A 25,395-nucleotide genomic window follows, 5' to 3' on the forward strand; every position below is an offset into this window, starting at 1 on the left:
CAGACGGCAGAGACGCCAGCTTCTTGGAACAAGGTGGGACAGCATCGGATATTGGGATAGAATTTCGTTCGACTCGCTGTAGTTTTGGGGTCATCATTGGCGACAAGTTATCCATCTGGCTGGGGAATAGAGAGAAGACGCTGGGGGCATTAACATCCGTAGATCAGAAGCAGTCTTGTGATGTCTGACGGAGGTAAGACGTGTGGGAACCGGCGGCGGGGAGTTGGAAGCAACGCCATGTTGCGCGTCACCCCACCCGCGTGGATCAGGCGTTATACACGCGTATTGCTATGTCTTCTGTTGGTGAAAGTGTGCAAATGTTCCTTTTGATCTACTTGATTATGCTTTTTCCTCAGTGCATAGCATTATCGTCCCGTTTTTGAGATTTATTTTTTTTTTAGTATATTTTGCCATATTTTGTGGACATGTGGCAGCGTGGGTCTTTGCTCCCGCTTGCCGCCCAAGCTTGTTATACGCATGTCACTATTTAGTTTAGAACGCTTGGAAACAGTATATATTTAGTATCTTGAGTTATTTGCATAAAGAAATACTGAATACATTGTATCTAGCTGAAGATAGTTTCCGAGACTTGACAGTATCGAAAACTTTGTTGGGAACCGGGTTGTTGGGTGGAGATGACAAAAAGTCGTTGTTTGCAATAGGAATGAAGGTTATTATAACTCTATAGACATCTGAAACAAGAGTTACAATTTCAATCGTTTGCAGTAGGAATGAAGGTTATTATAACATTCTATTATCAAAAACAAGAGTTGAAATTTAAACCATACCTAACCTCTAGATATTGAAAATTTAATGCTTTTCTCAAGTTGTAGACGTACATTAGTATGCATTTCAGTGCGTATAATGAGGTAATTCCTGGTTTGGTCTTTCAGGAATCATAGATGTATTTGTGTTCATAGCATAAGTACTGAAGGTACCAGTGTTAAGTCTTATTGAGAAAGTTACCACTTTGACGAGTGGAACTTTCATTAGGATAGATTTACTCTCCCAATTAAGGGTTGTCTTAAATTTAAGCTCACGTTTATAGTTACTCTGCTCCAGCAGATGTTAATAGTCAGGCACAATCGTTTAGGGTTATGGCATATGACATGTTCGTCATTTACTCGGATAAGATGGAGAGGGTTTGTGTTTGGATTTTTTTTTTTATGTGTAGTATACAGATTTTGCATGTCGGAACGCGCTATTATTTATTATTCACATCTTAAGTTAAAATCTTGTGTTTTAGGTACCATTGCACTTGTTTGTCGGGCAAGTGCTAATTGCGTCGATCAAGTAATGTTTTTAAGTTCTTCCAGAGATCAAGTTTAGATATGAGAAAATAGAAACGCATCCACCCATAGAATAGTTGAATTGTGATAGTTAACTCCCAAGCGTAAGCTAATTTCCAGAAAAATAGTATAGAAAGGTTGTACTGCAAACAAGATATTCTTTGACCTAAAAACTCCTAATGTGAATGAGGTGAACATTACCTTCGATGCAACTATGGAATAATACAAACTACAAATTCAAACAAGTGTGCTGCCATAGGTGGATGCATCACCCGTCAGAAGTCGGGCATAACGTGTATCCACATCACATGTATGCCAGTGTGCAAATCCTATTTTGAATTTAGTGTCAATTGTTGGTGCTGATACGACACTTTGTTCATTTTCCCATTGCTACTAGTTTGAACATTATTGTCGCACAATGCTAGGTTGGCATTTGTGTACAATAGTTGCTTTGGGGGATTTGGAGGTTATTTCACATTATTAACCTTTTAGTGTTATCTAAATTTGTTGAAGTATGGGATGCAAACTACCCCAAAAGGAAGTTTAGAAAAATGTTGAATTAAATGTGTATGATACTTCATACCTCACTTGTGTACTGAGCACAGGCTTAGATACTGTTAAGTATGATAAATAGTTAACATAACTGTAAGATGCCTTTGAATTTTGCTGTTAATCAAACCTTAATTGACTTTAAAGTGTCATTCTTGTGATGTGAAAGGTAAACAAGTTGTGCGGATAAATACATTATTGTGACGAGACTTCATTAAGTACAATTATTTGTTAGGGAGAGATCTCGTATTTGTTAATTCAAACCTATTTGGGAAACCGATTCAGAAGCTATAATTCTTACAAAGCTTTAGAAAATCTGAAAAATCATAGGTAAATGTTTTTTGTACGCTGTCAATTGGATGGTCAGTTTTGTCTATGTGCAGAGCACAAGGACTTCAGAAAATAACATTTGGATGGGCTGTGTATCCCCCCCTTTTCTTAAATTGTTTACAAATAGTTTAACAAAATTTGAGTATATTAATCTGTGTTTACTTTGAGTGATTTTAACATTTGCTTTCCAACGTGTTCCACACTTACAAAAACTGAAAATTGGTACTTGAAGTGCTACATCTAAAATGCCTCTGCCCTATTTGCACATTTAAAGTAAGACTTTTTTGTGTGTTCATCTGTCATGTACATTTTACCTAACTTTCTTTACTGTTGGTCTGTTTTCCAAAAAAAAAAACCAATGGAGTAATCCAACTCAGAGAATGGTCACAAATGTAGTAAACTGATTTAGTTAAACGTATTTACTTATTTGCACATTTGTTAATCTCCAGGAAATTATATACATACTGTCCACATTTTAGCCTTCATCTATGAATATTGTTCAAATGTGTAACTAAGAAGCTAAAGGTTGGTCAATTTTCTGTTGATGAAACCAAACTACTTCCCAATTTGATAATCATTTTTTGTTTTGTAATGTACAGTTTATAATTGAATTACAGGTAAAAATATTTGGTGAAAGACATTACTCACAGTTATGACCCAGTTGAAAGGGAGAATGGGAAGCTCTTAATGGAATGTTATATTTAGGATTAGGTTTTAAATTCTCTTTATTATGTTCATTTTTGCACTACATTGATGATGTGACATCTGTATGTCAGGAGACCTCTTCTTAGAAAGGCTGAAAAATGCTTATGGATGTAAGAATCTGATGAAATAAAGTACAGATGATTTAGTAGGATTTTACAGAAGTGGTGCTGTTAGATTCTTTACAATATAGTCCATGAAAATATCAGTTGGCAAGGCTTTGATTTAGAGGGAAACGCATTGTATCAGTAGCTCAGTTTAAAGAATCCATTTGGATCGTTTTTGCCAAAATTCTCAAACAGGAAAGATACTAAGGGCACCCAGAAATATTTTTCAGATGTCCTCATACATTGCAGATGTATGAAAGTACACTTTAACCTGGAACTTTTTCTTTGATGAACCTTGATTTTTGATAATCAGAGCGCAGAGATCTCAAGATAAAGAAATGAACATCCTACTGTATAGATGGTTCTATGATTTTTCTGCACTAAACCGTAACTGGTGAAAGTGGTCCTGGTTAATGTGGCACCACTATAGTTATTCAAATAGGTAGCAGCTGTTCTATGGTAATCCTTGTGGATGTTGCATCTGACTGAAATTTGTGTGTAGGCACATTTTATTGGTCCACAAAGTGTAGTGTGATTTTTTTCTTAATGTATCCATGTAAATTTTTGTAATCACATTATGAATGTTCCAGGAAGAACATAGTTTGTATTAATGTCACCTCGTGTTTGGTACTGGCTTGAAAATGTTCCAGGTGCTGTGTGCTATGCCACAAATTATTTGTAATTTTATCAGCATTACTTATATTCCCTGCATCAAAATTTTGCCTTGCATCAGTTTTGCTTTTGGAATCGTCTAGTTTCTCTTGTTCATCTCAAAAATATACAATCACTTCCTGATAAAAACTAAACCATTTCAGCCTGGCTTGCTTGCCTTTTTTTCCCTTGAGTAATGCTTTGATTCAATTGAGGAGGAGGGGTTGTGTTTGAGATTGTATTTGGAAAGCAGCATTATTATTGTGACTTTTGTTTGTGAAAAATGGGAAGAGCAGCATTATTGCAACAGGCCGCACCCCCTTTTATTGGTGAAAACTATCAGTTTGGCATTCTTGTCTAGGTTTTACTTCTAAGAATAACGTACTAGTTTAATGTATTGCAAATAATTGAGAATTATTTGATACAGAAGCATAGCTATTAGATTAGGTAAGATTATTGCTGGGATACTATTAAACATGTTAAAAACAACAAGCAGACTGTTAAGATTTAAGAAATTTGTACATGGAGTGTAAAAGAATCGCTCTTTGTTTGCGAAATTTGAATAGGAAGAGAGCTATTCAGATAGCTGCCACTTTCTGTTTAAAGCATTACTATATTTTCACTAATGCATATAAATGTAGACAAGTATCTTTTTCTTTGATTTAATAGCTTAAAGGCTTTTGGGACTGGGCTTTCTTTTAATGTAAGTTTTAGTTTTTACTCTGTGACATGTTCATAGCTTTTGCTTTAACCTCATCTCTGTCCTTTCAGAAGACGAAAAGCCAACCAAAATGGGTGAAGGTGATGAAGAAACTGTGATCAGGGTACGGGGACTCCCATGGTCAGCCACAGTTGAGGATGTTCTCAAGTTTTTTGGTAAGGTTGCATTCACAGTGACCCTTTTTAATTTTGTATTATATGTGTTGGTAGAGATGCCTTGTGGAAGGTCTTAAGAATATACAGTGTGGGAGGAAAACTGCTGTAAGCATTGAGAAGTTATTGTTGGTGTAAGGCATGTGCAAGAGTAGGACGAGGGAAGAGTGAATAGTTTCATGTGATGGTTGGTCTGTTGCAGGTGTGTGTGAGATGTCGCCGTGGTTATTAAGTTTTCATGTATTGGTGGGATGGTGAGCAAGGAAAATCAGAGTCTTGGAGAGAATGGATGAGTATGCAGTTTGAGGGATGAGAGTGAGTTGCTTGTTTGTTGATGATACAGTACTTGTGGTGGATTCAAGTGAGAGACTGCTGAAGTTAGTGACGAAAGTTGAAAGCTTTGTGAAAGGAGGAAGTTGAGAGTAGATGTGAATAAAGCAAGGTTATTAGGTTTAGTATTGTTGAGGGACTGGTTGGCTAGGATGTGAGTTTGAATGGAAAAGACATGCAATCTCTTCTTGACACACACAGCACTTGACAACATTTGACTTGCAGCTCAGTCTTCTTAACCTAAGGTTTTCCTGTGGTGAATGCCATGTGTTAACCCTGCCTCTTTGCAAAATGATGGAAGCAATTGCTAAAAGTGTTAGATAGGAATATTAGGTAGTAGTAGTAGGTTGGCATTTTAGGTAGTAGTTAGTAGAAACAAAACGTAGGAGCCTCTGAGAATACTGCATTAGTGTTACTTTCTGTTAGTGGTCTTAGCTTTTAAGGATGAGGCACTAAATATTGAGATTGAATATGGAGCTGCAATGAAATATCAATTAGGTTTAGTGATATGCCTAAGAGGGAACGATGGCTGTCTGGCTGCAACCCTGACTTACCTCAAATGCAAGTGGGCTGGTGGTTGGTTTTCTAGATATATGGTAAGATGAGAAGGGGAGGATGGATAGTTAAATGTATGGTTGGAGAAAGGAAGTGATTGTGTAAATGCCAGACAATCAAATGTGAAAAGAGCATCCACTGTTTGATTTTTTAATACCTTTGTGTTCTAGAGGGCTGCAAGAATCATGGATTTTAACTAGTTTATCAGTGTGGTGTCCATCATAGAATTATTGAGATTTATATAATTACTATTCAAGTAGGGCTTGTGCTGACAAGTATAAGCTGCTGCTGCACAAGTTTGTTCACATATCTGTATATCACCTCACTGAGGTTGGAAAGGCAACTAGTTGTGAAAAAACCCAAATAAATATGCAGCTGATACCACATTTAGGAAATATATGTAAACAAACCAAGGCTGCTGTTGTACTAGTTTGTTTGATGCATCTGTATTGATATAAGCTTTATGGTTTCACGTTGACTGTTTTAAAAAAAATGTCATAGAATTCATAAATACCTGGTTCTACTTTTTTTTGTTGTAAAAGTAATGAAATTTGCAGATATGTATACATGTATTAATTTGTTAATGTAATAAAATTGGCAGATGGCGTAAGTATTAAGAATGGTCGTGATGGTATTCATCTCACTCTTTCCCGTGAGGGACGCCCCAGTGGTGAAGCATATATAGAAGTTAGCTCAGAGGAGGATGTAGCACTTGCAGAGAAGAAACACAACCAACACATGGGTAGAAGATACATTGAAGGTGAGTTTTTCAGTTGCATGGGTAGAAGATACATTGAAGGTGAGTTTTTCAGTTGCATTCATAGATATCAGTCGTCGTGAATAGTTGTTTCATGTGTGTATTCATAAATGCCCACACACGCACATATACATACCTATACATTTCAACATATACATACATACACAGACATTATGTATTTATTTATTTATTTTGCTTTGTTGCTGTCTCCCTTGTTAGCGAGGTAGCGCAAGGAAAGACGAAAGAATGGCCCAACTCACCCACATACACATACACACACATATACATACTTATATATACACACACAGACATATACATATATACACATGTACATAATTCATACTGTCTGCCCTTATTCATTCCCATCGCCACCCCGCCACACATGAAATAACAACCCCCTCCCCCCCCTCATGTGCGCGAGGTAGTGCTAGGAAAAGACAACAAAGGCCACATTCGTTCACACTCAGTCTCTAGCTGTCATGTGATAATGTCCCAAAACCACAGCTCCCTTTCCACATCCAGGCCCCACAGAACTTTCCATGGTTTACCCCAGATGCTTCACATGCCCTGATTCAATCCATTGACAGCACATCGACCCTGGTATACCACATCGTTCCAATTCACTCTATTCCTTGCACCCCTTTCACCCTCCTGCATGTTCAGGCCCTGATCACTCAAAATATTTTTCACTCCATCTTTCCACCTCCAATTTGGTCTCCCACTTCTCGTTCCCTCCACCTGTGACACATATATGTTCTTTGTCAATCTTTCCTCACTCATTCTCTCCATGTGACCAAACCATTTCAAAACACCCTCTTCTGCTCTCTCTTACCCTTACATTACTTACTTGGTCAAACCACCTCACACCACATATTGTCCTCAAACATCTCATTTCCAACACATCCACCCTCCTCCATGCAACCCTATCTATAGCCCATGCCTTACAACCATATGGCATTGTTGGAACCACTATTCCTTCAAACGTACCCATTTTTGCTCTGAGATAATGTTCTCGCCTTCCACACATTCTTCAATGCTCCCAGAACCTTTGCCCCTCCCCCACCCTCTCCCATGGGAGAGCTGAAGACTGTTCTAAAATAGTTTGGATATATGGAATGGAATATTAAGAGGGATACCAGTCAGAAGTGAAGGGAACAAGGAAAGGGGGAAGTGAGAGTTGCAAGGATAAGAGTTAAAAGACAATCTGAAGGTGTGTGGCCTGAACATGCTTTACATGTAAGGCAAGCAAGAGGTCATTTTTAGGTGCTGAACCATGGGAGTAGAGTTCCGTCATGGAACTACTTGCTCCAAAGGATCCCCATTTCTTTGATACTGGAAGTAGTGCATCCATGGGCTGCAGGGCATATGGAATGAGATCCTGGATACTGCTATTCTCTCTTAACCCCCCCTCTCCCATTAGCAACACAGTACCGGGAACAGATGGAGGCAGCTGGATTTGCCCATATCTATTCTCTAGCTGACATGCCATGCACAAAAACCTCAGATCCTTGTATACAACCAGGCCCCACCAATATTTTTATGGTTTCCCCTGCTGCTTCACATACCTTGGTGCGGTCCATTGCTAGCACATCCACCCCTGCATACCATGTCATTCCAGTTCACTGTGTTTATATCATTTTCTTTTTTTACTTTTTTTCTTTTCATACTATTCGCCATTTCCCGCGTTAGCGAGGTACCATCAAGAACAGAGGACTGGACCTTTGAGGGTACATACTACAAGGGCATTAAGTTGGTGTTAGCATTAGTGGCATAGGGAATGAATGCTGTGCATTTCAAATGTGATGCACTGACTAGTATTATGATTGGTTGAAATTTGCCATTTAAGATGGGGCAAAAATGGTTGCTGAAGACATTTGTAGAGTTGGAGATATTCTTTCCTGAATTATTTTTTTCCCCCAGTGGTGTTATTTTAGGTCTCAATGTGAGAAGACATTCATGGTATTGGGAGGTCATTCAGGAAGTCATTGGTAAAGGAAGAATAACTGCTGCTTAGGGAACCCTGTTGTGGACTATTTGCATAATAATTGTATATTAAGTGCATTGTATTTTAAGGTGAAGTATGAAGATGTACTGCCCTTCACAGCTTTTTGATATTTACTGGCTAGTTGATTTGTAAAGATATAGTCACAGGATGTAGTAACTTTGTGAGTTGCTTGTAATTGTTGTACGTTTCATTACTTGACTGTCCAACATGCTCAGGATTTTTGATTGACTCGCAGCATATATGGCACACTCGAAGCTTACTGTTAAGGTGTCCTGTACCATATGTTGTAAACAGTAATTGTGATTATTTTTTTTTTTTCCAGTTTTTAAGGCGAAGAAGTCAGAGATGGAGTGGGTTGTTAAAAGGGCTGGGTTTGGTGCCTCTGGAGGTGAAGATGATGGATGTGTTCGTCTCCGTGGTCTTCCTTTCGGTTGCTCAAAGGAGGAGATTGCACAGTTCTTTTCTGGTATGTTTTATGGGCATATTTAGTCGTTTCATGAATAGTTAGCAAAATTGTTCATAATAAGCTGTATTCAACAGGCTAAATAAAAGTTATATGCGTTTTTAAATTTTGTATTTAAAAGAAAGTCTGAGTGGTAGTCCATCAGATTTGTCATTAGCAATTTAGGTAATAATACTCGAACTAGGTTGTAGGACATTCAGACTAACCTGGAGAATAATTGTCAAAGTCTTAGACTGAAAATATATTCCTTACTTAAGCATTTTGGTACTGTAATACAGCACTTGTAGTGAATTTTGTAGAAATTAATGTACTTGTGTAAAAACATAGTTTGCCCTCCAGTTTCTTTTTTATTTGAGAGGTTTTATTGTATATAGTAGGGTTCTCAGTCTTTGGATTTACTATCTTAAAAAAGTAAAATTAGAGATTTATGTATTCTGAAAGTTTGAAAATTTTTGAAAACTTTAGGCTTAACCCCTTTGGAAGATATATTTTTAGATATGAACTTTTTTCCTGGATGAACAAGATCATTTTGATAATCTAGTATTTACATTTACTAAAGGGTGTACCTTTTTTCTCCTAGTCATGTAAGTGGGGTCTTGATTTTGAATTGCATTTTTGTATAATTAAGTGTTTATGATTAATGTAATTAATGGGAGAAGATTGTAATAGGTTAGTGTTTTGAATGAATGTTGTACTTAAGGAAGTATAAATGTAGGCTACTAATAAGACTTTAACTCTTCAGCCTTGATATGAACCTTAGTATTGTTTTTATTACTGTTTCAATCTGGTTTCAAGTGTAGAATATTTATGTAAGTCCAATAATAACATGGATACTTTTTTCTTAACATTATTCTCTTTCAATGTCACTGGGTAGGGTTGGAGATAGTTCCGAACGGGATAGCTCTGCCTACCGACTACCAGGGGCGGCATACAGGGGAGGCATACGTTCAGTTTATAAACAAAGAGGTCGCTGAAAAGTCCCTTGAGAAGCATAAGGAAAAAATAGCGCACAGGTGGGAAGGCAACGCTGCAAAGGAATGGTGTTGCACTCAGGTTACCAGTACATAACAGGATGTGGGGAGATTTGTGGTCAAATTTCATTACATCACTACATAGCTTCCACATTGTCATTTGCCTTTATTAGACCACTTATACCTAAAGGGAATATGATTGTCAGACTTTTACTGTATGTCAGTGGCAGACATGACAAATGTAGGTAATGTTTGAAGATGTATAAATGAAATTTGAACCAAATCCACCCAATAGCACCTGGAAGGGACGTAGCTGGCTACTGGTGGAGAGGCAGGGAGGGAGGATTGGGAGGGTGTCACTTCCCAGGATGTTTTCCTTGCATTTGCTGGCTCGGGTTTAGGCCCTTAACCCAGTATAGAGCATAACAGGTTTGCATGAACTGTAAGCTTAGAAGATCATTAAAGGCAAGGAATATCCAGTGTCCCCTTGGAGAATGGTACCTGTTTTACTTCATTTTTTGTTGGTATGATGTCAAGGATATTTTCTTTATTTTAAGTGTTCAATATATTTAAATCAAAATTGATGGTAACATTCTCTGATCCCCTAAACCAAACCCCAGTTTACTTAAGGTTACTCTATGCTTAATAAGGGAGGACCGTTAAGGGTTGGAAATGGTGTTTAAGTTTCACATCCCGAGCAGTACTCCCAAAAACAGCCTTTTGGTGGGTAAGGGTCTGTCGTATTTTAGTTTAACTATTAATGGGACTTCCAGTTTCCTTCAGATTTCCTGTTGTCAGTCATTGCATAAAGGTAAGAAATACATTTCCTAAATATTCCATGAATATGGATTTTTCTTTGACTCAAGTAGAAGTTTGGTGAAGGAAGTCCCAAAAACTCTTGAGCTTGTCTGTAAATTAGTTGTAAGAGAAGTAAAGAAGGGCACTTCAAGGTGGAGAGATGGCAGCAGAGAAGCAGTGAACCCCTGGTAGGCGGGAGGGCAGGCGGTGAGTCAAGTAGGCAGAGGAGGCTGGCTGGTGGGCAGTCGGGCGGTGGGCCTGGGCTGGAGCTGGTGGGCCGGGCTGGGCCACTGTTGGGCTGGCCGGGAAGGAGCGGGAGGAGACACAGGGCCGGGACGCGGGCACGGGCTGGTGGGGCCGGGCCTGGGACTCGGACTATCCACACTATTGGTAACGGTTATAAACTTTTTTAGATTATGCAGTTGACTATATTGATGATATTATGATTAACATAAATGAAGTAGTTCTTAATTAAAAATTAAGTAATTCAAGACATTCAGTGTTTGGTGTTGGAAAAAGAAGTCCTTGTATTCCTAGAATTCAAACAACAGTGATGATGGAATATGGTGTGTATTTAGAAGAGCAAAGACATTTTTATAAGTAAAGAGAAGCTGTAAGTGTCAGTTTGATCCAAACTCGTGCAGAATTTTTATCTAACCGGAGGTACAGTACTTCTGCTTGGCCAATGATTTGTCCTTGCAGATGGATCCCCCTCACTAAGAAGGTATAACATGCCTGGCCTGTGCTATGTCCATACAAAGAGTTCCCCTTGGTATAATGGTTCATTGAACACCATATCATCCACTGAAAGTTTTTACATTTGGCATAAGATTTAGAAAAATTTGTGCTAGACAAAACAGTTTGATTGACTCTGTATACAATGACTCAAAGAAAAAAAATTTGCTTAGAATCAACACTCCTTCTTCAGTTGGTCAAGTGAAGACTGCCAGTTGAGTAAACTTCGCAGTTATTTTTTTTTGAAACTCATTTTTATGTATTTTCCTACAGATACATTGAGATCTTCCGTAGCAACTTAGGGGAGGTACGTGCTGCTATGAGTCCCAAAATGCGTCCTGGTGGTCCCATGGGAAGCTACAATAACAGACCCACTCCATATGATACACGTGATCGATTTGGTGGCATGAATCGTTACAGCTTGGGAGGCCGAGGCCGAACTCGTAAGTTTATATCTGTGATTATTAGATCACACAATGAATTAGTATTGAAGATAGATTTTTTTGGCTGTTACAGATGCTGAGTTTTTATTTTAGTTACAGTTGCTTAAGAGCAGTTCATTTATAACATTTTATAGATTTTGCTTCGGAAGGTGGCTACAACGATTATGATGATGGCCCTGGATGGGGTGGTTCGGGTAGCTACAACGATGGACCCACCAGTTGGCTAAGTGGACGTGGTGGGGGACGCGGTGCTGGCCCAGGTGGTCTCAAGGTATGCATAAACATTGGTTCAAAAAAATTTATTTTCTCATTAGGTTAGAGAAAGCAGTTTAGATATAGCATTTTCTCCTAGTTTCCTTCAGAAGATACTGCCTTATTTTATAACATTTACTTTTGAACTAAGCTGTCATTTTAGGGACCGCATTCTCCGAAAGGTGGTGCTTGAAACCAGATAGTTAATTTTTGCATAAGTTTGCCGCAGTTAGAAAGTTGAGAGTTGATATGAATAAAAGTAGAGTGAAAGTGTGTGATTTCATACTTTTTTTGTTCAACATTTTCTGTAGAGAGATACGGGAACTGGTAATCAACTGCCCTGTCTGTCCATAACCACTCTATAACTGTCATGTATTCTGCACCAAAATTAGAGCTCGCCACACCGTTAAGCCTTGTAGGTTATACTGTTATTACCATTGATTGTTTCAAATACCTGAGTTCAACCCATTGACAGCATGTTTCCTTGTATTTTACATTACTTTACTCCAGTTTGTCTGTCCCATGCATGCTTCTCACTTGGATTAATCTCCAGGCCTTGAATTCTCGACGCTTCCTCCTTTCAGTCCTTTCATCTTGGTCTACCCCTTTCCTTGATCCCTCCATGAATGGTATAGTTGAACAGTCTTCTCACATATATGTTCTAATAATTTCCTCTTTCCCTGCTCTGCTCTTTCAATCATTGTCTTTCTAATTTACAATCCCACTCGTACAGTGGTATTCCTATTGTGACAACCACTTCCTGTCCTCTGGCATTTTGTATCCATCATGTCCACTTGCTTTCGTTCTTATGTATTCGAGGCCCAGAACTTGTCCGTATGATATTTCGACTGCTTTACCTTCAAACATTGCCATTTTTGCCCAAATGGACATGGACCTCTTCTACACTCCTCAGTGTGAAAAAGAGTATTTAAAAAGAATTCCCGGCTGGTGTTTGTCTGATAATGTGTATTTTGGTACAGTTAAATGTAAAGTAGTGGTGGACCACAGCAGAGGTAGATGTTAATTGGGAAGCTTAGGGATATTTCCCTTAAAAAATGTTATAGGAATGATTGGGGATTGAATGCAAAACATTTTTCGTGAAAATTGTATGAATGGAGCCCTTTGCCTGATGGTTAATCAGTAACATGCGAAAAACAGTTTTTTTGTAATGGGAAAATGAATGTTTCATATTGACATTTGAATGATGTTAAATAGGGATGAGTGATGTGGCATAGGCTCTGCACGTAATCCATTCCTTTGAAGAGGTGGAGTTTTGATGACTGACAGATGAATAGACAGCTACGTGCACTCTTTATTTTGATTGAAGTATTGCAAGTAACTTATTAACGAAAAGACTGGTTCTTGTGTTGAAGTATTGCGAGTAACTTATTAACGAAAAGACTGTTTCTTGTGTTGTATCACTCTACCCCCATCCTCACCTTGAGGAAGATACATTCATATCAGTTGAAATTAATTCAAAAGTTCACTTATTTTGAAAACTTTTTCTTAACATCCATTTCTCTTGTAGGGTAACTTTGGTGGTGGTCGTGGTGGAAACTGGAATAATAGCACAGGACACTGTGTTCACATGCGGGGCCTTCCGTTCCGTGCTACAGAGATGGATATTGCTGATGTAAGTAATTGTAAGGATGTTGGTGTATGCCTAAAAAAATTGGTTTAGATTTAGTTTTTCAAAAAAAGATTTTACATTGCTCTGTGCTGTGAAAGAAACATTCGTTTGGATTTGAATTAAGTGGCAATATATGTATACAGGTTTTTGTGTTGTCAGTTTCAGTTACCTATATTCATTAATAGAAGGGTTGAAAATTGTACGAGATAAGAACAAGGTCTGATCATTTTGATTGTAAGCTCTTGACAAGGTATTTACAGGATTTGATAAGTTATACAAATTGATATAATGGAAGAATATTTTAAAAGGTTCAGTTGCAGTGATGTTACGTCAGTGGAAGGTGTCAAACACACAATCATATAAAATTTGTTTTTCATAATGTTCAGAATGGTTCAGAGTGGGGCTGTTCATATAGTGGGTGATGTGTCCAAGATGGGCTTAATGATGTGCTGATATGCAACTTGAGGATTAGGGATCTGGTGAGTATGCAGGAGGCAAAATGCATTTGTTTCAGAAAAGCGTGCTTTTCCATGTAATTAAGAAGGTATGTTTAGATATGGATTTGAAGTGAAATATTTACTTATTAAAGCTGTCTGTGGTAATGCCCTCAACCATTCTTAATTGTTAAGTACTCCATTATGTTAAGTCATGTTGAAGAAAAAGTACTTTTCCGCATTGAGGGTAAAACTACAACCCTTAAGTTTTTAGCTGTTAATGTAAGTGAAATCAGATGAATCTGTCCAGAAGTTTCTTGCAAAGTCAGTGGAACTTTCAGTATCTTTGAGCACAATAATAGTTTCACTGAGTAAGCTGAGGTTGAAACTAATGTTATTAGGTCATAACTCTGACAGATTGTGGGCTTGTCAACCTAAGAAATGATCAAAGTGAAGACATTGAATGCATACTTATTTGCCTCGTGCTAACCCAACAGAAACGTCAGAACTATTTCTGACTTTTGTTCCTGCTTGGTGGATTTTTTGTCCTCAAGACTATTGTCAATGTCCCACAGCACCATTGGGTCTACTCTGTCAGACATATTCATCTTTACTCTCAGGCAGAGACCTTTCCGCACACCTTGCTGTACCCACCTCTCAACTACTCAATTGCTTGCTTAAGCATCTGTGGTTCCTTCTGGTACCAAATCCTCTCATAGGTATCTAAAACTCCTCAATCTCATGGTTCTGTCCTTTCATATTCCTCGTCCAGCCTTCCTTCTCTCCCACTTCTAAACTAATCTTTATTTACAGCATCTCTACTTTCTCTTTTAACATATTTACAGCATCTCTACTTTCTCTTTTAACATATTTACAGCATCTCTACTTTCTCTTTTAACGTACTCCTAAACTCACCCACCAGATTATACATTTCTCACTTAAGTCTGCCATTAGAGCAGTGACATCATTATATCATCTGCATTGCGAACCTTAGAACTGCCCCTTTCCCTAAGACCCTTACACTTACTTCCTCTATACCCCCTATGTAATAGTTAATACAGCCGTGGGGTCATCATACACCCTTGCCAGAGAGTCGTCTTCACCCTAAACCATTTGCCTTTGTTTCTTCCGACATGTGTGCCTGACATTTCTATAGGTAGAAACTCTCCAATGTTCCTTATAGCTTTCTTACTGCACCACATATCTGTAATACCTTCTACAGAGAATATCTTACCAGCACTGTTAGAGACTTCCTCCAGATCTGTAAATGCCACACACAAATCCTCCTTTGTACCTCACCAGTTCTTCGAACAACTGACATGCACATCATCTATCACTGCTGAAACCACATTGTTCCTATCTAGACCAGCTTGATGATCTGTACGTACCATGACTTATAATACAGCTTTCAGGTATATTGAAAACGCTTTGTAATCTATATAAAAATTTTGGTCCCCCTTGCCTTTACATGGGTACTCCTCAGCTTTCCTGTAATTTTTTGGTATCTTGCCATAAGCCATACATACAAAGAAAACCCAAACTAACCAATCCACTGTACTTAACCCCTTTTTGAGAAATCAACTTGTATGTTAGATCTTATTCCAATTTCACCATTACAGCAGGTTTTTTGAGATTGATCCAGCAGCTAGTGCACAAATTTTTATAATGCCTATTAGTGTGTGACGGTACTGGAAGGAAGCTCTGCTGATGCCGAGACACTTGGTATTGCCAGATAATGTTGGGGGAAAGGATTGCATGCATTTCAAAACATGAAATCTCTATAAACCCGAATTGGTTAAGTATTAATTTTTTTTAATGGACATTTTTTTGATTCCAGTGTTCAACTCAAAAGCTTTTAGATGATGCAAATTAAGAATTTTTTACATGAGTATGTTAATCAATTTTGTGGGTATTCCTGGTTGAGATTTTCAAAGCTTCTCCTTTACAGTTCTTCAGACCTCTCAACCCAGTCAATATACATATCATCATGGACAGCTCTAATCGTCCTTCTGGTGAGGCAGACATTGAATTTGCTACTCATGATGATGCTGTGAAAGCGATGTCTAAGGTATGTAGATCATGAAAAGTATCAATTCATATTGATTCATGAGGAGGAATTTGATAATGGGCATTCTTTATAGTGTATATATATTTACAGAATTTCATTTAAAGTTGTGGGTAGGCACATTTATATTTATGCTGATCATTACACATTTTTTTCCATGTACAATTTTTTTTTTTCATTTTTCAGGATAAGGCCAACATGCAGCACCGCTACATTGAGCTTTTCCTGAACTCCACCCCTGGTGGTAATATGGGTGGACCTGGTGGACCCATGGGAGGCCCTGTAGGTCCCATGGGTGGGCCTGGCTCTGGTAACTTTGGAGGTGGCGGTGGTGGAAACTTCAGCGGTGGCAGCATGGGCGGCGGGTTTGGTGGGGGCTATGGGGGGGGCAGCCGTATGGGGGGAGGTAGGTACGTCACATTCGCACCATTTACCGTAAGTAAGGGAGCAGAGGGGAAGCATATTCAACAGTTTGGTTTTGGAGGGAACTTGTGAATCATGATAGTATGTTAAATTATATTTTTTATATTCATTTCATGTCATTCTTTAGTTATGGTGCAGCAGGATTTAGGCAGTGTCATTTAACTGATCTCATTGATAGAAATTTAAGAGATGAGTTTCTCATGGTTTTATTTATTGGTATATTCAGTGCATCATCTTTTGAATCCTTCTCTTTAGTATCTTACATGGGAGCAAATCTCAAATGGACATTTTTCTTCTCATTTGCTAAGCTTTTGGAAACACACATTTACATAATTCAGTGCATAAGAACTTTGACTTCAGTTTAATCTGGCAGATAGAAATAGGGTAGCTGTAACAAAAATAGTCATAATTTTAGAACAGCGTGATCATTTTCAACTGGAGTTTGGCAATTTTTGGACTCTCGCGAAGCTTATTGTGCCCCAGCCACATTGGCCACATTTAGGCCCAGGTGTGTTATTTTGGGGATGGGCAAAGTTCATCAACTTTTCATGGATCATTGTGTGTTGTGTAGAAATAGGTTGTACAAACTTTATTCAAGCTTTAATGCCCAAGTAGTAAGTTTGTGTATAGGGTGTAAAGGAAAACAGTGTTTTGAAAGATCTGGAGTATTTTGTTATGGAGGATTAATATAGAATGAAGTTCAGGTTCATGAATGCCCAAAAGCAAGAGAAATCAGTGTCAATGTGTGTATAATAATGAAATCTTATTTGCTTCACTATATATATCCAGACCACTTCCATATATAACTAGACCACTTTGTTAGCATGAAAGGGTCATGTTAAATATTTGTGTATGAGGGGTACAATAGCTGTTTTTGATGTGTAATATGGAATTTGTAAAGGACTTTAGAATAGCATTGGAGTAAATGTTAGAGAGGTTCAGAACTCGCTCTATCCAGTTATAGTTAGAAATTAGATGAGGGCTTTAAAGGTTTCTGATGAAATTTTTGGGATGAATGCAGTAGAATCATTTTGTTTTTGAAAGTGTATGATTAGAATCTTTGTTGACTCAATTTGGTATGTGAAATGAAAAAAACGAGAGTTCATGTTGCACTTCCAGAACACTGGACATGGGTTGATGCATCAATTAAAAACATTGTTTACCTATATCTCATTTATGTATCCCTGTAGTGCTGTTCAAAATGGTCCACATGCTGCACTGTCTGTCCAAATTTAAGAATTTTATCCATGTTTTTGATTGAGAGCTATATGTGATCATCTGAAATGATTTGGATATAGTGAGCGAGTGGATACGGATTGATTATAAGGGTGTATGTCAGGAGGAGAGGGAGGGTGTGTTCCGCTAAGGTGATGGAAGGATAAAGTGAAGGAGGCTCTTTGGGAATTTGGGCCGTAACATTTGTTAGAGTGAGAAGTATGCATGAGGTATGAGATATAATGAATGGGACCAATGTGTTAAGGGGGAGAGGGATGATGTGCTGTCAGTAGGCTGAACCAGGGAATGCTTAGTGTAAGGTTAATGATAGATAGACTTGTTTGTAGAGGGTTTGCTGCCAATGGTAAGCTCTGGTTCCTGTGTGATGTACCTGACAGCTGGGGTGGTTGTGTGTTAATGAGGCTAGCATTCGTTTGTTCGTGACATTGCGTCGCTAGGATGGGAGAAGCAGAGGTGTGAAAAATGTTTTATTGATGGCAACTGTTCCTTACACTGGGGTGCATCTTTAGTTCAAGAAATGCATTAATCATGGTGAATAAGAAAATGCAGTTTAAAAGGAATGCTACCAATAGCCATTCTTTAATCGTAAAGCAAATTGTTACTGCTTTACATTTGTAAAATACTGTAATTTCCTTCACCTACTGCACTAAAGTTAATTTCTGCGTGGGAAGTCGGTCAAAAGAATTAGTGTTTAACGAAAAGGAAAACATACTGATACCTGACAAAAGAACTCGTTAAATCAGATTACTGATTTAACATAAATGATGGGTAGCAGCTGCTAAATGTCATTCTATGTAGAAGTAAAAAGAAATGCAATATGAAATGATTTGTTGTAAAGGGACAATAGAGACTACGATATTAGTGTCATTGGTAAGCGTGGTTAGGTAAGTACATTGGGAAGCTGATTTTCTTTGTTGATATTTTATGTAGATAATTTTTGCTTTATAGGGATCTTGTTAGGAAAGAGCTTTGGGATAAGAATATTAATTCTGTATCTAGAATAATACTTGCATTCCCAATTTAATGGGGGGTGATTCAGGCCTATACAGCCACCATAAACATCCTCAACCCGTGCTCCGTGTTATTGAAACATGGTCTTAATGTTTTACACTCATAATATGCAGAAATAGATCTTTAGATCCAGTCACACCAATTCCACCAACATAGTGCATCCATTACATCTTATCCCCAGTCATTCCTGTACCATATTTTTCTTGATTGCCTCCATTTGGTTGTGGCTCCGCCATTACATCTCTTGCAGTTTCCTTGTAACATGCTGTAATGCTTTTGTAAAGATTCTTTGCCACCCTCTCACCAGCCATAATTTCTGTACTGTCTGAAAACACTTGTCTTTGTGATGACTTCATGGTGCTGACTTTTTTTTTAAGCAAAGGCTAACATCTTCCCGCATGCAGCATTAATAAAATGCATTCACGATGTACTTTGTCTACAAGTACAACCCCTCACCCCGACCGATTCTTATACTTGCCCCTACCAAACATGTCCGCTTCAACCCATTGACCACAGCAGCTACTCTAGGTATTTTGTCCCTTCAGTGAATCGGTTTTAATTTTTTTTTATTTTCACTTGCAGCTTCTTTCAAACTAACATGTCTCACACCATTGCTAAACATACTAATATTTCATTTCATTCATATTTGCTCTCAACTTTCTGCTTTCCCACACTTTCCAAACTCAGAAACCAACACATGCAGTTTCTTGCTCAACAGTTGACTTACCTGTTTTGGTCCAGTGACAGCACATCGACCCTTGTGTATCTCATTGTTTCAATTAATTCTATCGTGCATGCCGCTCACCTTCCTGTATTCAGGCCCTGATTGCTCAAAATCTTTTCCACTCCATCCCTTCATCTCAAATTTGGTCTCCCAGTTCTCTTTGTTCCCTCCACCACTGGCATATATCCTCTTTGTCAAACTTTCCTTTCTCATTCTCTCTCTATGTCCAAACCATTTCAGCAAACCCCCTTCAGCTCTGTCAACCACAATTTTTATTGCTCCTCTCTGATCCTCTCTTACCCTTTCATTACTTATTAGAGCAAACCATCTTGCATCACATATTGTCCTCAAAACATACATATATTGGAAAGGATCACAATTTTGCGCGTGATCAAGTATATTCCCGAGTCCACAGGGAAAATGAAACACGATAAGTTCCCAATTGCACTTTCGTGTAATACTCGCATCATCAGGGGAGAGACAAGAGAGAAATATAACAGTTAGTTGAAATACAATGAAGAGACATAGTCATAGCTAGGATGCCATTTGGTAAACATGCGATTGTCCAAGACAGACAACGAGCGTATCATAAACTTATTATGTGGGCAAAGTGAACTGTTTACATATTTTATCAACATAGTTATCCAACTTGTATAGACCATCACTAATATTAAGATTATAATTCTTTGTGTATTTGATAAAAGAAGATTCCATGATATTTCTCATGGTACTGGAGTTAGAGTTAATAACTGAGGTGGCATTACTCCAGTCAGTACGTACAATCATAATAGTTTTTAATGTGATTAAACAAGGCATTTGATTCTTATCAAATGCCTTGTGTAATAATGTTAAAAACTATGATCATTGTATTGATTGGAGTAATGCCATCTCGGTTATTAACTCTTAACTCCAGTACCACGAGAAATATCATTGAATCTTCTATTATTAAATACACAAAGAATTATCTTATTATTAGTGATGGTCTATACAAATTGGATAACATTATTATTGATAAAATTTGTAAGCAATTCACCTTGTCCGCATAATAAGTTTATGATATGCATGTTTACCAAATGGCATCCTAGCTACGTCTCTTCATTGTTTATCAATTGACTTATATTTCTCTCGTGTCTCCCGATGTGATTATTACACGAAAGTGCACTTGGGAACTTACTGTTTTGTTTTCGCTTGGACTCAGGAATATGTATATATATATCCCTGGGGATAGGGGAGAAAGAATACTGCCCTCGTATTCCCTGCCTGTCGTAGAAGGCGACTGAAAGGGAGTGGGGAGCTGGAAATCCTCCCCTCCGATTTTTACTTTTCTTAAAGAACAGAGAAGGGGGCCAAGTGAGGATTTTCCCTCTATGGCTCAGTCCTCTTTTCTTGGTGTTACCTCGCTGATGCGGGAAATGATTACGTATGATATAAATATATGAACATTTTTCCATTGTTGGCGGTTAAGGAGAAAGAACTCTGACCAGGTATCCACTGCATTACTTAACAAGCAAGTGTGAGGGGCTTTTTTGGGGGGGGGGGGGAATTCTTTGAATTTGTATGTATTGGAACAGAGAGAGTGAGGATCTCTTCTCAAAGGCATAGTCATCTGTTCCTGATGCTACCTCGCTTTAGTGGGAAAAGCAAATAAGGATGAAATATTTTTTCCCTGTGTTTGCCGTTTTCTTTTTGGAAAGTAGTGCCAGGAACTTAAAACGAAATGGCCTCATTTGCTCACATCCACTCTTCGGTTATCATGTTTATTGCACCACAACCAGGCCCGCAGACCTTTCCATGGTTTCCTTTGGCTGCTTCACATGTAATAGTAAATACTCCCCATTTTTATTTTGTTTGATTGCTGAGTATGCCAGGAAATATGCACTGCAATTGTATGTTTCCTTTTTAATTTTTTGACATTCAGACATCTTTGCTTAACTAAATCGGTTGAACTCGGTGTAGTCTAACTTCTCATTATTTAGTTTTAGCTAGAGCTTAGTAGCCCCTTGAAGGTCCACCAGTGAAATTTGTGTAGACTGCATGTAAGTGATATTAGGTAGACATTGCCCTTGGGTACAAGCATGTGTTAGATGGGAATTTGACCCCCTTGGTTTCATTCAAACATTACACATGTAGTCTTTCCGCTTGTATTTTTACTTTTAAGAAAATTTTATCCATCCCACTTGACACTACAAAGCTGAATTATGAATCCATACGAGATGCCACTCCTTAGTGTTAATGCATGCTTGCCCACTTGAGTTGGGATGTTGTAGTGACAAGCAACATAACGCCACATTCATATAGACCCAAAAGGAGGGGTATTTGACCCCCTTAGAGTAAATTTAAAGTTTACATCACCCTTTATGGATTAGCTTGTTGTTGCCTAACTCTGTTGAGTTTGGTGTTGATAGCTGTAGTTAGCTAAGCAAGGGAAGATAATTTTTTTGAGGTTCCTGCACTTCAGTGAGATTGGCTTACTATGGTCTTTGATAGTCTTGACACACCACACCCACCCCTTACCCCTCCATCCCTCTCGCACCTTCATCCCACCATTCGTGCATTCTTCTATCCTCACCATCCGTATGCCACATGTCAGCACTGTTCCCCTAAAAGCCTCTCGGCACTTTTAATTGGGTTGGCATTTACTATTGTAGGAGTTTCACGTACAATGTACTCTAACCTCAGCCTTGTCTTGGGACAATTTTTTTCACCTTCATCCTCCCTTGCACAACTTTCAAAGATATTGGTCCCCTCTAATGTGGATTCCCTGCACTGTGCATATACCTAATTTCATGGTTTCCATCTGAACATTATTCCACACCTCCCTTGTATCTCCTTTCCTGAAATCTCATTAATTTCCCTCATCCCTATCACTCAATCTACCCTTCCACTCATTCACACACATCTATCACTTCCTTGTACAGGGTGTTCCAGTTGAGCCACCCATTTTTCTCAATTAAAACAAGTTGAGTAGTCTTTGAAGTGTTGTATAGAACCATTCTAGTATCCACTGATTAGATTAGTGCACACTGAAAGTATTTAATTTTCATCATGTACATCTCATGTATCCTTGCCTTTTGTGAAGAAGTTTGAACTGTTATCCAGAAATACAGATGCCATATTCCCTGAACAGCATCACAATCTAGCTCTTCCACGGACTTCTTTGGGTTTGGTATAAACTGCCTTGATAAATATCTACAAAGAGATACCTCAGACGTGGAACACCCTGTATTATTAATGTGCCTTTGAAACATTGCCTTTTTTGTGTTACACGATTATATGAGGTTTCGACGATTGGTTTGTGTACTTTGCTCGTTTTCTGAATCGGGTGGGGGGTGGAATATTGACCACGATGCGTGTCAATTTCCCAGCTGACCTATGTGGGCACCAGGACAGCCAAATGAGAAGAAAATTATTCTTGCATACGGTGAACGTAAGTGTAGAGATTTTTGTAATCTTGCTAATTATGAAGTTTAGTCATTAGATTACGGTTTTATGTAAAACTGGTTAGTTCAAAGTAAAGGTTTAACTATAATCGTAATTGCCCATCTTAAAACAGCTCATGGGAAACTGAAACACCAGGCAGTCTTACAACCTAATTATTTTTCTTAAAAAATTTCCCCGTAATGAACTGCGCACGATTATCCACATAAGGAAACCTCTCGACTCTTCCAGATCATCCATACCAGGTCGAGTATCATCAGCAGCGCTCACTGTATCAGTTGAGGAATTGTTTGTGTTGAAGGTAAATGAACTGGTCAGATTGAGGTGCGTGTGAGCTTTGTTGTTGGTTCATGAATGAAAACTTAAATGTTCAAAGAATCATCTGTATGAGTAACTGGCTAAATGGTGTTAGACTGCATTTTAACATTTTACCTTTTTATTGAATTGCAGGGCAGGTATTCAGTTTTGTGAAGGCTTATATGATAACCATGTTTGATGAAAACTTCTGACTATATATACAGTTTCACATATATGTATAAGCTGCTGTTTGATCATTTGGAACGAACGACAGGTGTAGAATAGTCGTTATGTTTTTTAAATGGTGTGATTGGAGATTTAGATCTCTTACCAAGAAGAACTTGTGTGCAAGAGTCATGAAACAAGAAAGGCTTGCATAATTTGGAAGTTTGTCACAGTTTTAACACGGCATGGGTTGAAGATGTGTACGAGTTACTTAGAAGGTGTAAAAAATTGGTTCACCCCATTGCATTGAGAATTGAGTTCATGATAGATGCTTAAAAAGGTTAATGGTGATACTGACGTGGCCAATCATATATTAAGGTGACGTTAACCTTTGTACATTTAGAACCGTGGTTTCGTAAACTTAGTTTGTTAAAATGGACTTTAAATCAGTTGCAGTTAGAGTGAAGGGCTAAAAAGTTTTGAAGGGATACTCATTTCTGATGAACTGGTATTTGAAAAGGTGCTTATTACTGATAAGTAATTTTTTGTCCTTGCAGGTGGTAGTGGATACGGTAGTGGCATGGGCGGCGGTGGCGGCGGCTACAGCTCCCTAGACGATGGACTGGGCAGTGGAATGGGCGGCGGCGGAATGGGAAGTGGAATGGGAGGGGGTAGTATGGGTGGAGGTATGGGCGGAGGAGGAATGGGTGGAGGCATGGGGGGAGGCCTAGGAGGGATGGGAAGCAGCCTCAGTGGAAGTTTGGGTAGCGGGCTATCTGGAAGCTTGAGTAGAGGAATGGGAAGTGGGTTAGGTAGTGGAATAGGCAGTGGTATGGGTGGTGGCAGTGGAGGAATGGGCGGTGGCAGTGGAGGAATGGGGGGCGGCGGCAGCAGCTTCAGTAGTGGTTTCAACAGTGGCTTTAACTCGAATAACGGGTTTGGGCCGGGTGACCAAATGTCTGGAAGCAACTACAACAGCTTCTGTTAAAGCAACTTGAATCTCTTGAAGAAAAAAAAAGTATTTTATATGATATACACAAGGTTTAGTATACTTTCAGAAAATTATATCAGAGTTTAGCTTATTCATGACGCCCTTGTTACTAAATCTACACTCAATTAAAAAATGTTTTGTAATGGTGTAAGATTACTTTTCTTGAAAGTGAATGTGAATACTTTACTAGAAATACCAAATGTGGGATGCACGGCAAATTGTACGTTGCGTCTTGAATTGTACTGGTCAAAACTAGGCAATTGTATGTTACTTAGTTAACTGGTGTCCCTCCTTTATGTTATAGACCTATGGTTTACTGGTACCTGTCCACTTGAGGTAGAATATTCATCCATGTATTCCGTATTTCCTGACTGAATATCTGATGTGACATTCCATTTGAACAAGTTGGATGCCTAAACGTTAAAATTGTGTGGCAGGTGGGACAATTACAAATGTAATTATAGACTTACTTGTAAGATGTCAATAAAACTACAAATTTCTGTATTTAAATTTTATTCATTCACTTTACAGTTGTGTTGAGTGATTTTTCAAAGCTGTGTATAGAAATTTCAATTTAGATGTATCTGGTATGTCATCGATACATACTGCCCTACGTAATTATTCATCTTTGCTTTTTATGAAGGCTGTGGGGAGCAAAGAATACACCAAAAGTGATGGGATTAAGTTATAACATAACTTTGGGAAACGTTACTAACTTGAAGCATTAAGACTAGAGTCAATTTGTAAGGGACTATATGGAATAATTAAGAATTTGCATCTCTGATAATTGCACAGCCTAAACAGGCCATCTATATTGAACTATATATTCCTATAAGTCAACGGGGAAAATGAAACACGAAAAGTTCCCAAGTGCACTTTCGTGTAATAATCACATCATCAGGGGAGACACAAGAGAGGAATATAATAGTCAGTTGATATACATCGAAGAGACGCCCTTTGATTAACATGTGATGATCACATGTTTACCAAATGGCGTCCTAGCTTCGTCTCTTCGATGTATATCAACTGACTGTTATATTCCTCTCTTGTGTGTCCCCTGATGATGTGATTATTACACGAAAGTGCACTTAGGAACTTTTCGTGTTTCATTTTCCCCGTGGACTCGTAGGAATATCTTGATCACGCGCAAAATTGTGATCGTTTCCAACAC

The 25,395-nt window shown here is 38.4% G+C and overlaps 1 protein-coding gene across 5 annotated transcripts; it reads left to right on the forward strand.

The window, feature by feature from the left end:
• On the forward strand, positions 1-24,726 carry glo (heterogeneous nuclear ribonucleoprotein glorund). Of its 5 annotated transcripts, none has more exons than XM_071686460.1 (11): positions 1-193; positions 4,400-4,504; positions 5,988-6,146; positions 8,471-8,614; positions 9,486-9,624; positions 11,389-11,558; positions 11,693-11,829; positions 13,339-13,443; positions 15,823-15,942; positions 16,126-16,345; positions 23,791-24,726. In XM_071686460.1, exons 1-11 carry the CDS (start codon positions 181-183, stop codon positions 24,219-24,221), a joined length of 1,743 nt encoding a protein of 580 aa, XP_071542561.1. In that variant the 5' UTR covers positions 1-180; the 3' UTR covers positions 24,222-24,726. The 5 variants fall into 5 exon arrangements, with proteins under 5 accessions (XP_071542561.1, XP_071542565.1, XP_071542566.1 ...); XM_071686464.1 differs by having other exon boundaries at positions 2-193; positions 16,126-16,349; XM_071686465.1 differs by having other exon boundaries at positions 9-193; positions 11,708-11,829; positions 16,126-16,349.
• The last annotated feature ends 669 nt before the right edge of the window (positions 24,727-25,395 follow it).

Source organism: Panulirus ornatus, chromosome 42 (assembly GCF_036320965.1).
Source record: "Panulirus ornatus isolate Po-2019 chromosome 42, ASM3632096v1, whole genome shotgun sequence".
Lineage (NCBI taxonomy): Eukaryota > Metazoa > Arthropoda > Malacostraca > Decapoda > Palinuridae > Panulirus > Panulirus ornatus.

Excerpts from the sequence above, each read along its gene's own strand:
- glo (XM_071686460.1), top strand. Across the intron at positions 4,505-5,987 it reads GGATGTTCTCAAGTTTTTTG|ATGGCGTAAGTATTAAGAAT; the intron begins GTAAGGTTGCAT and ends TAAAATTGGCAG. Across the intron at positions 13,444-15,822 it reads CAGAGATGGATATTGCTGAT|TTCTTCAGACCTCTCAACCC; the intron begins GTAAGTAATTGT and ends TCTCCTTTACAG.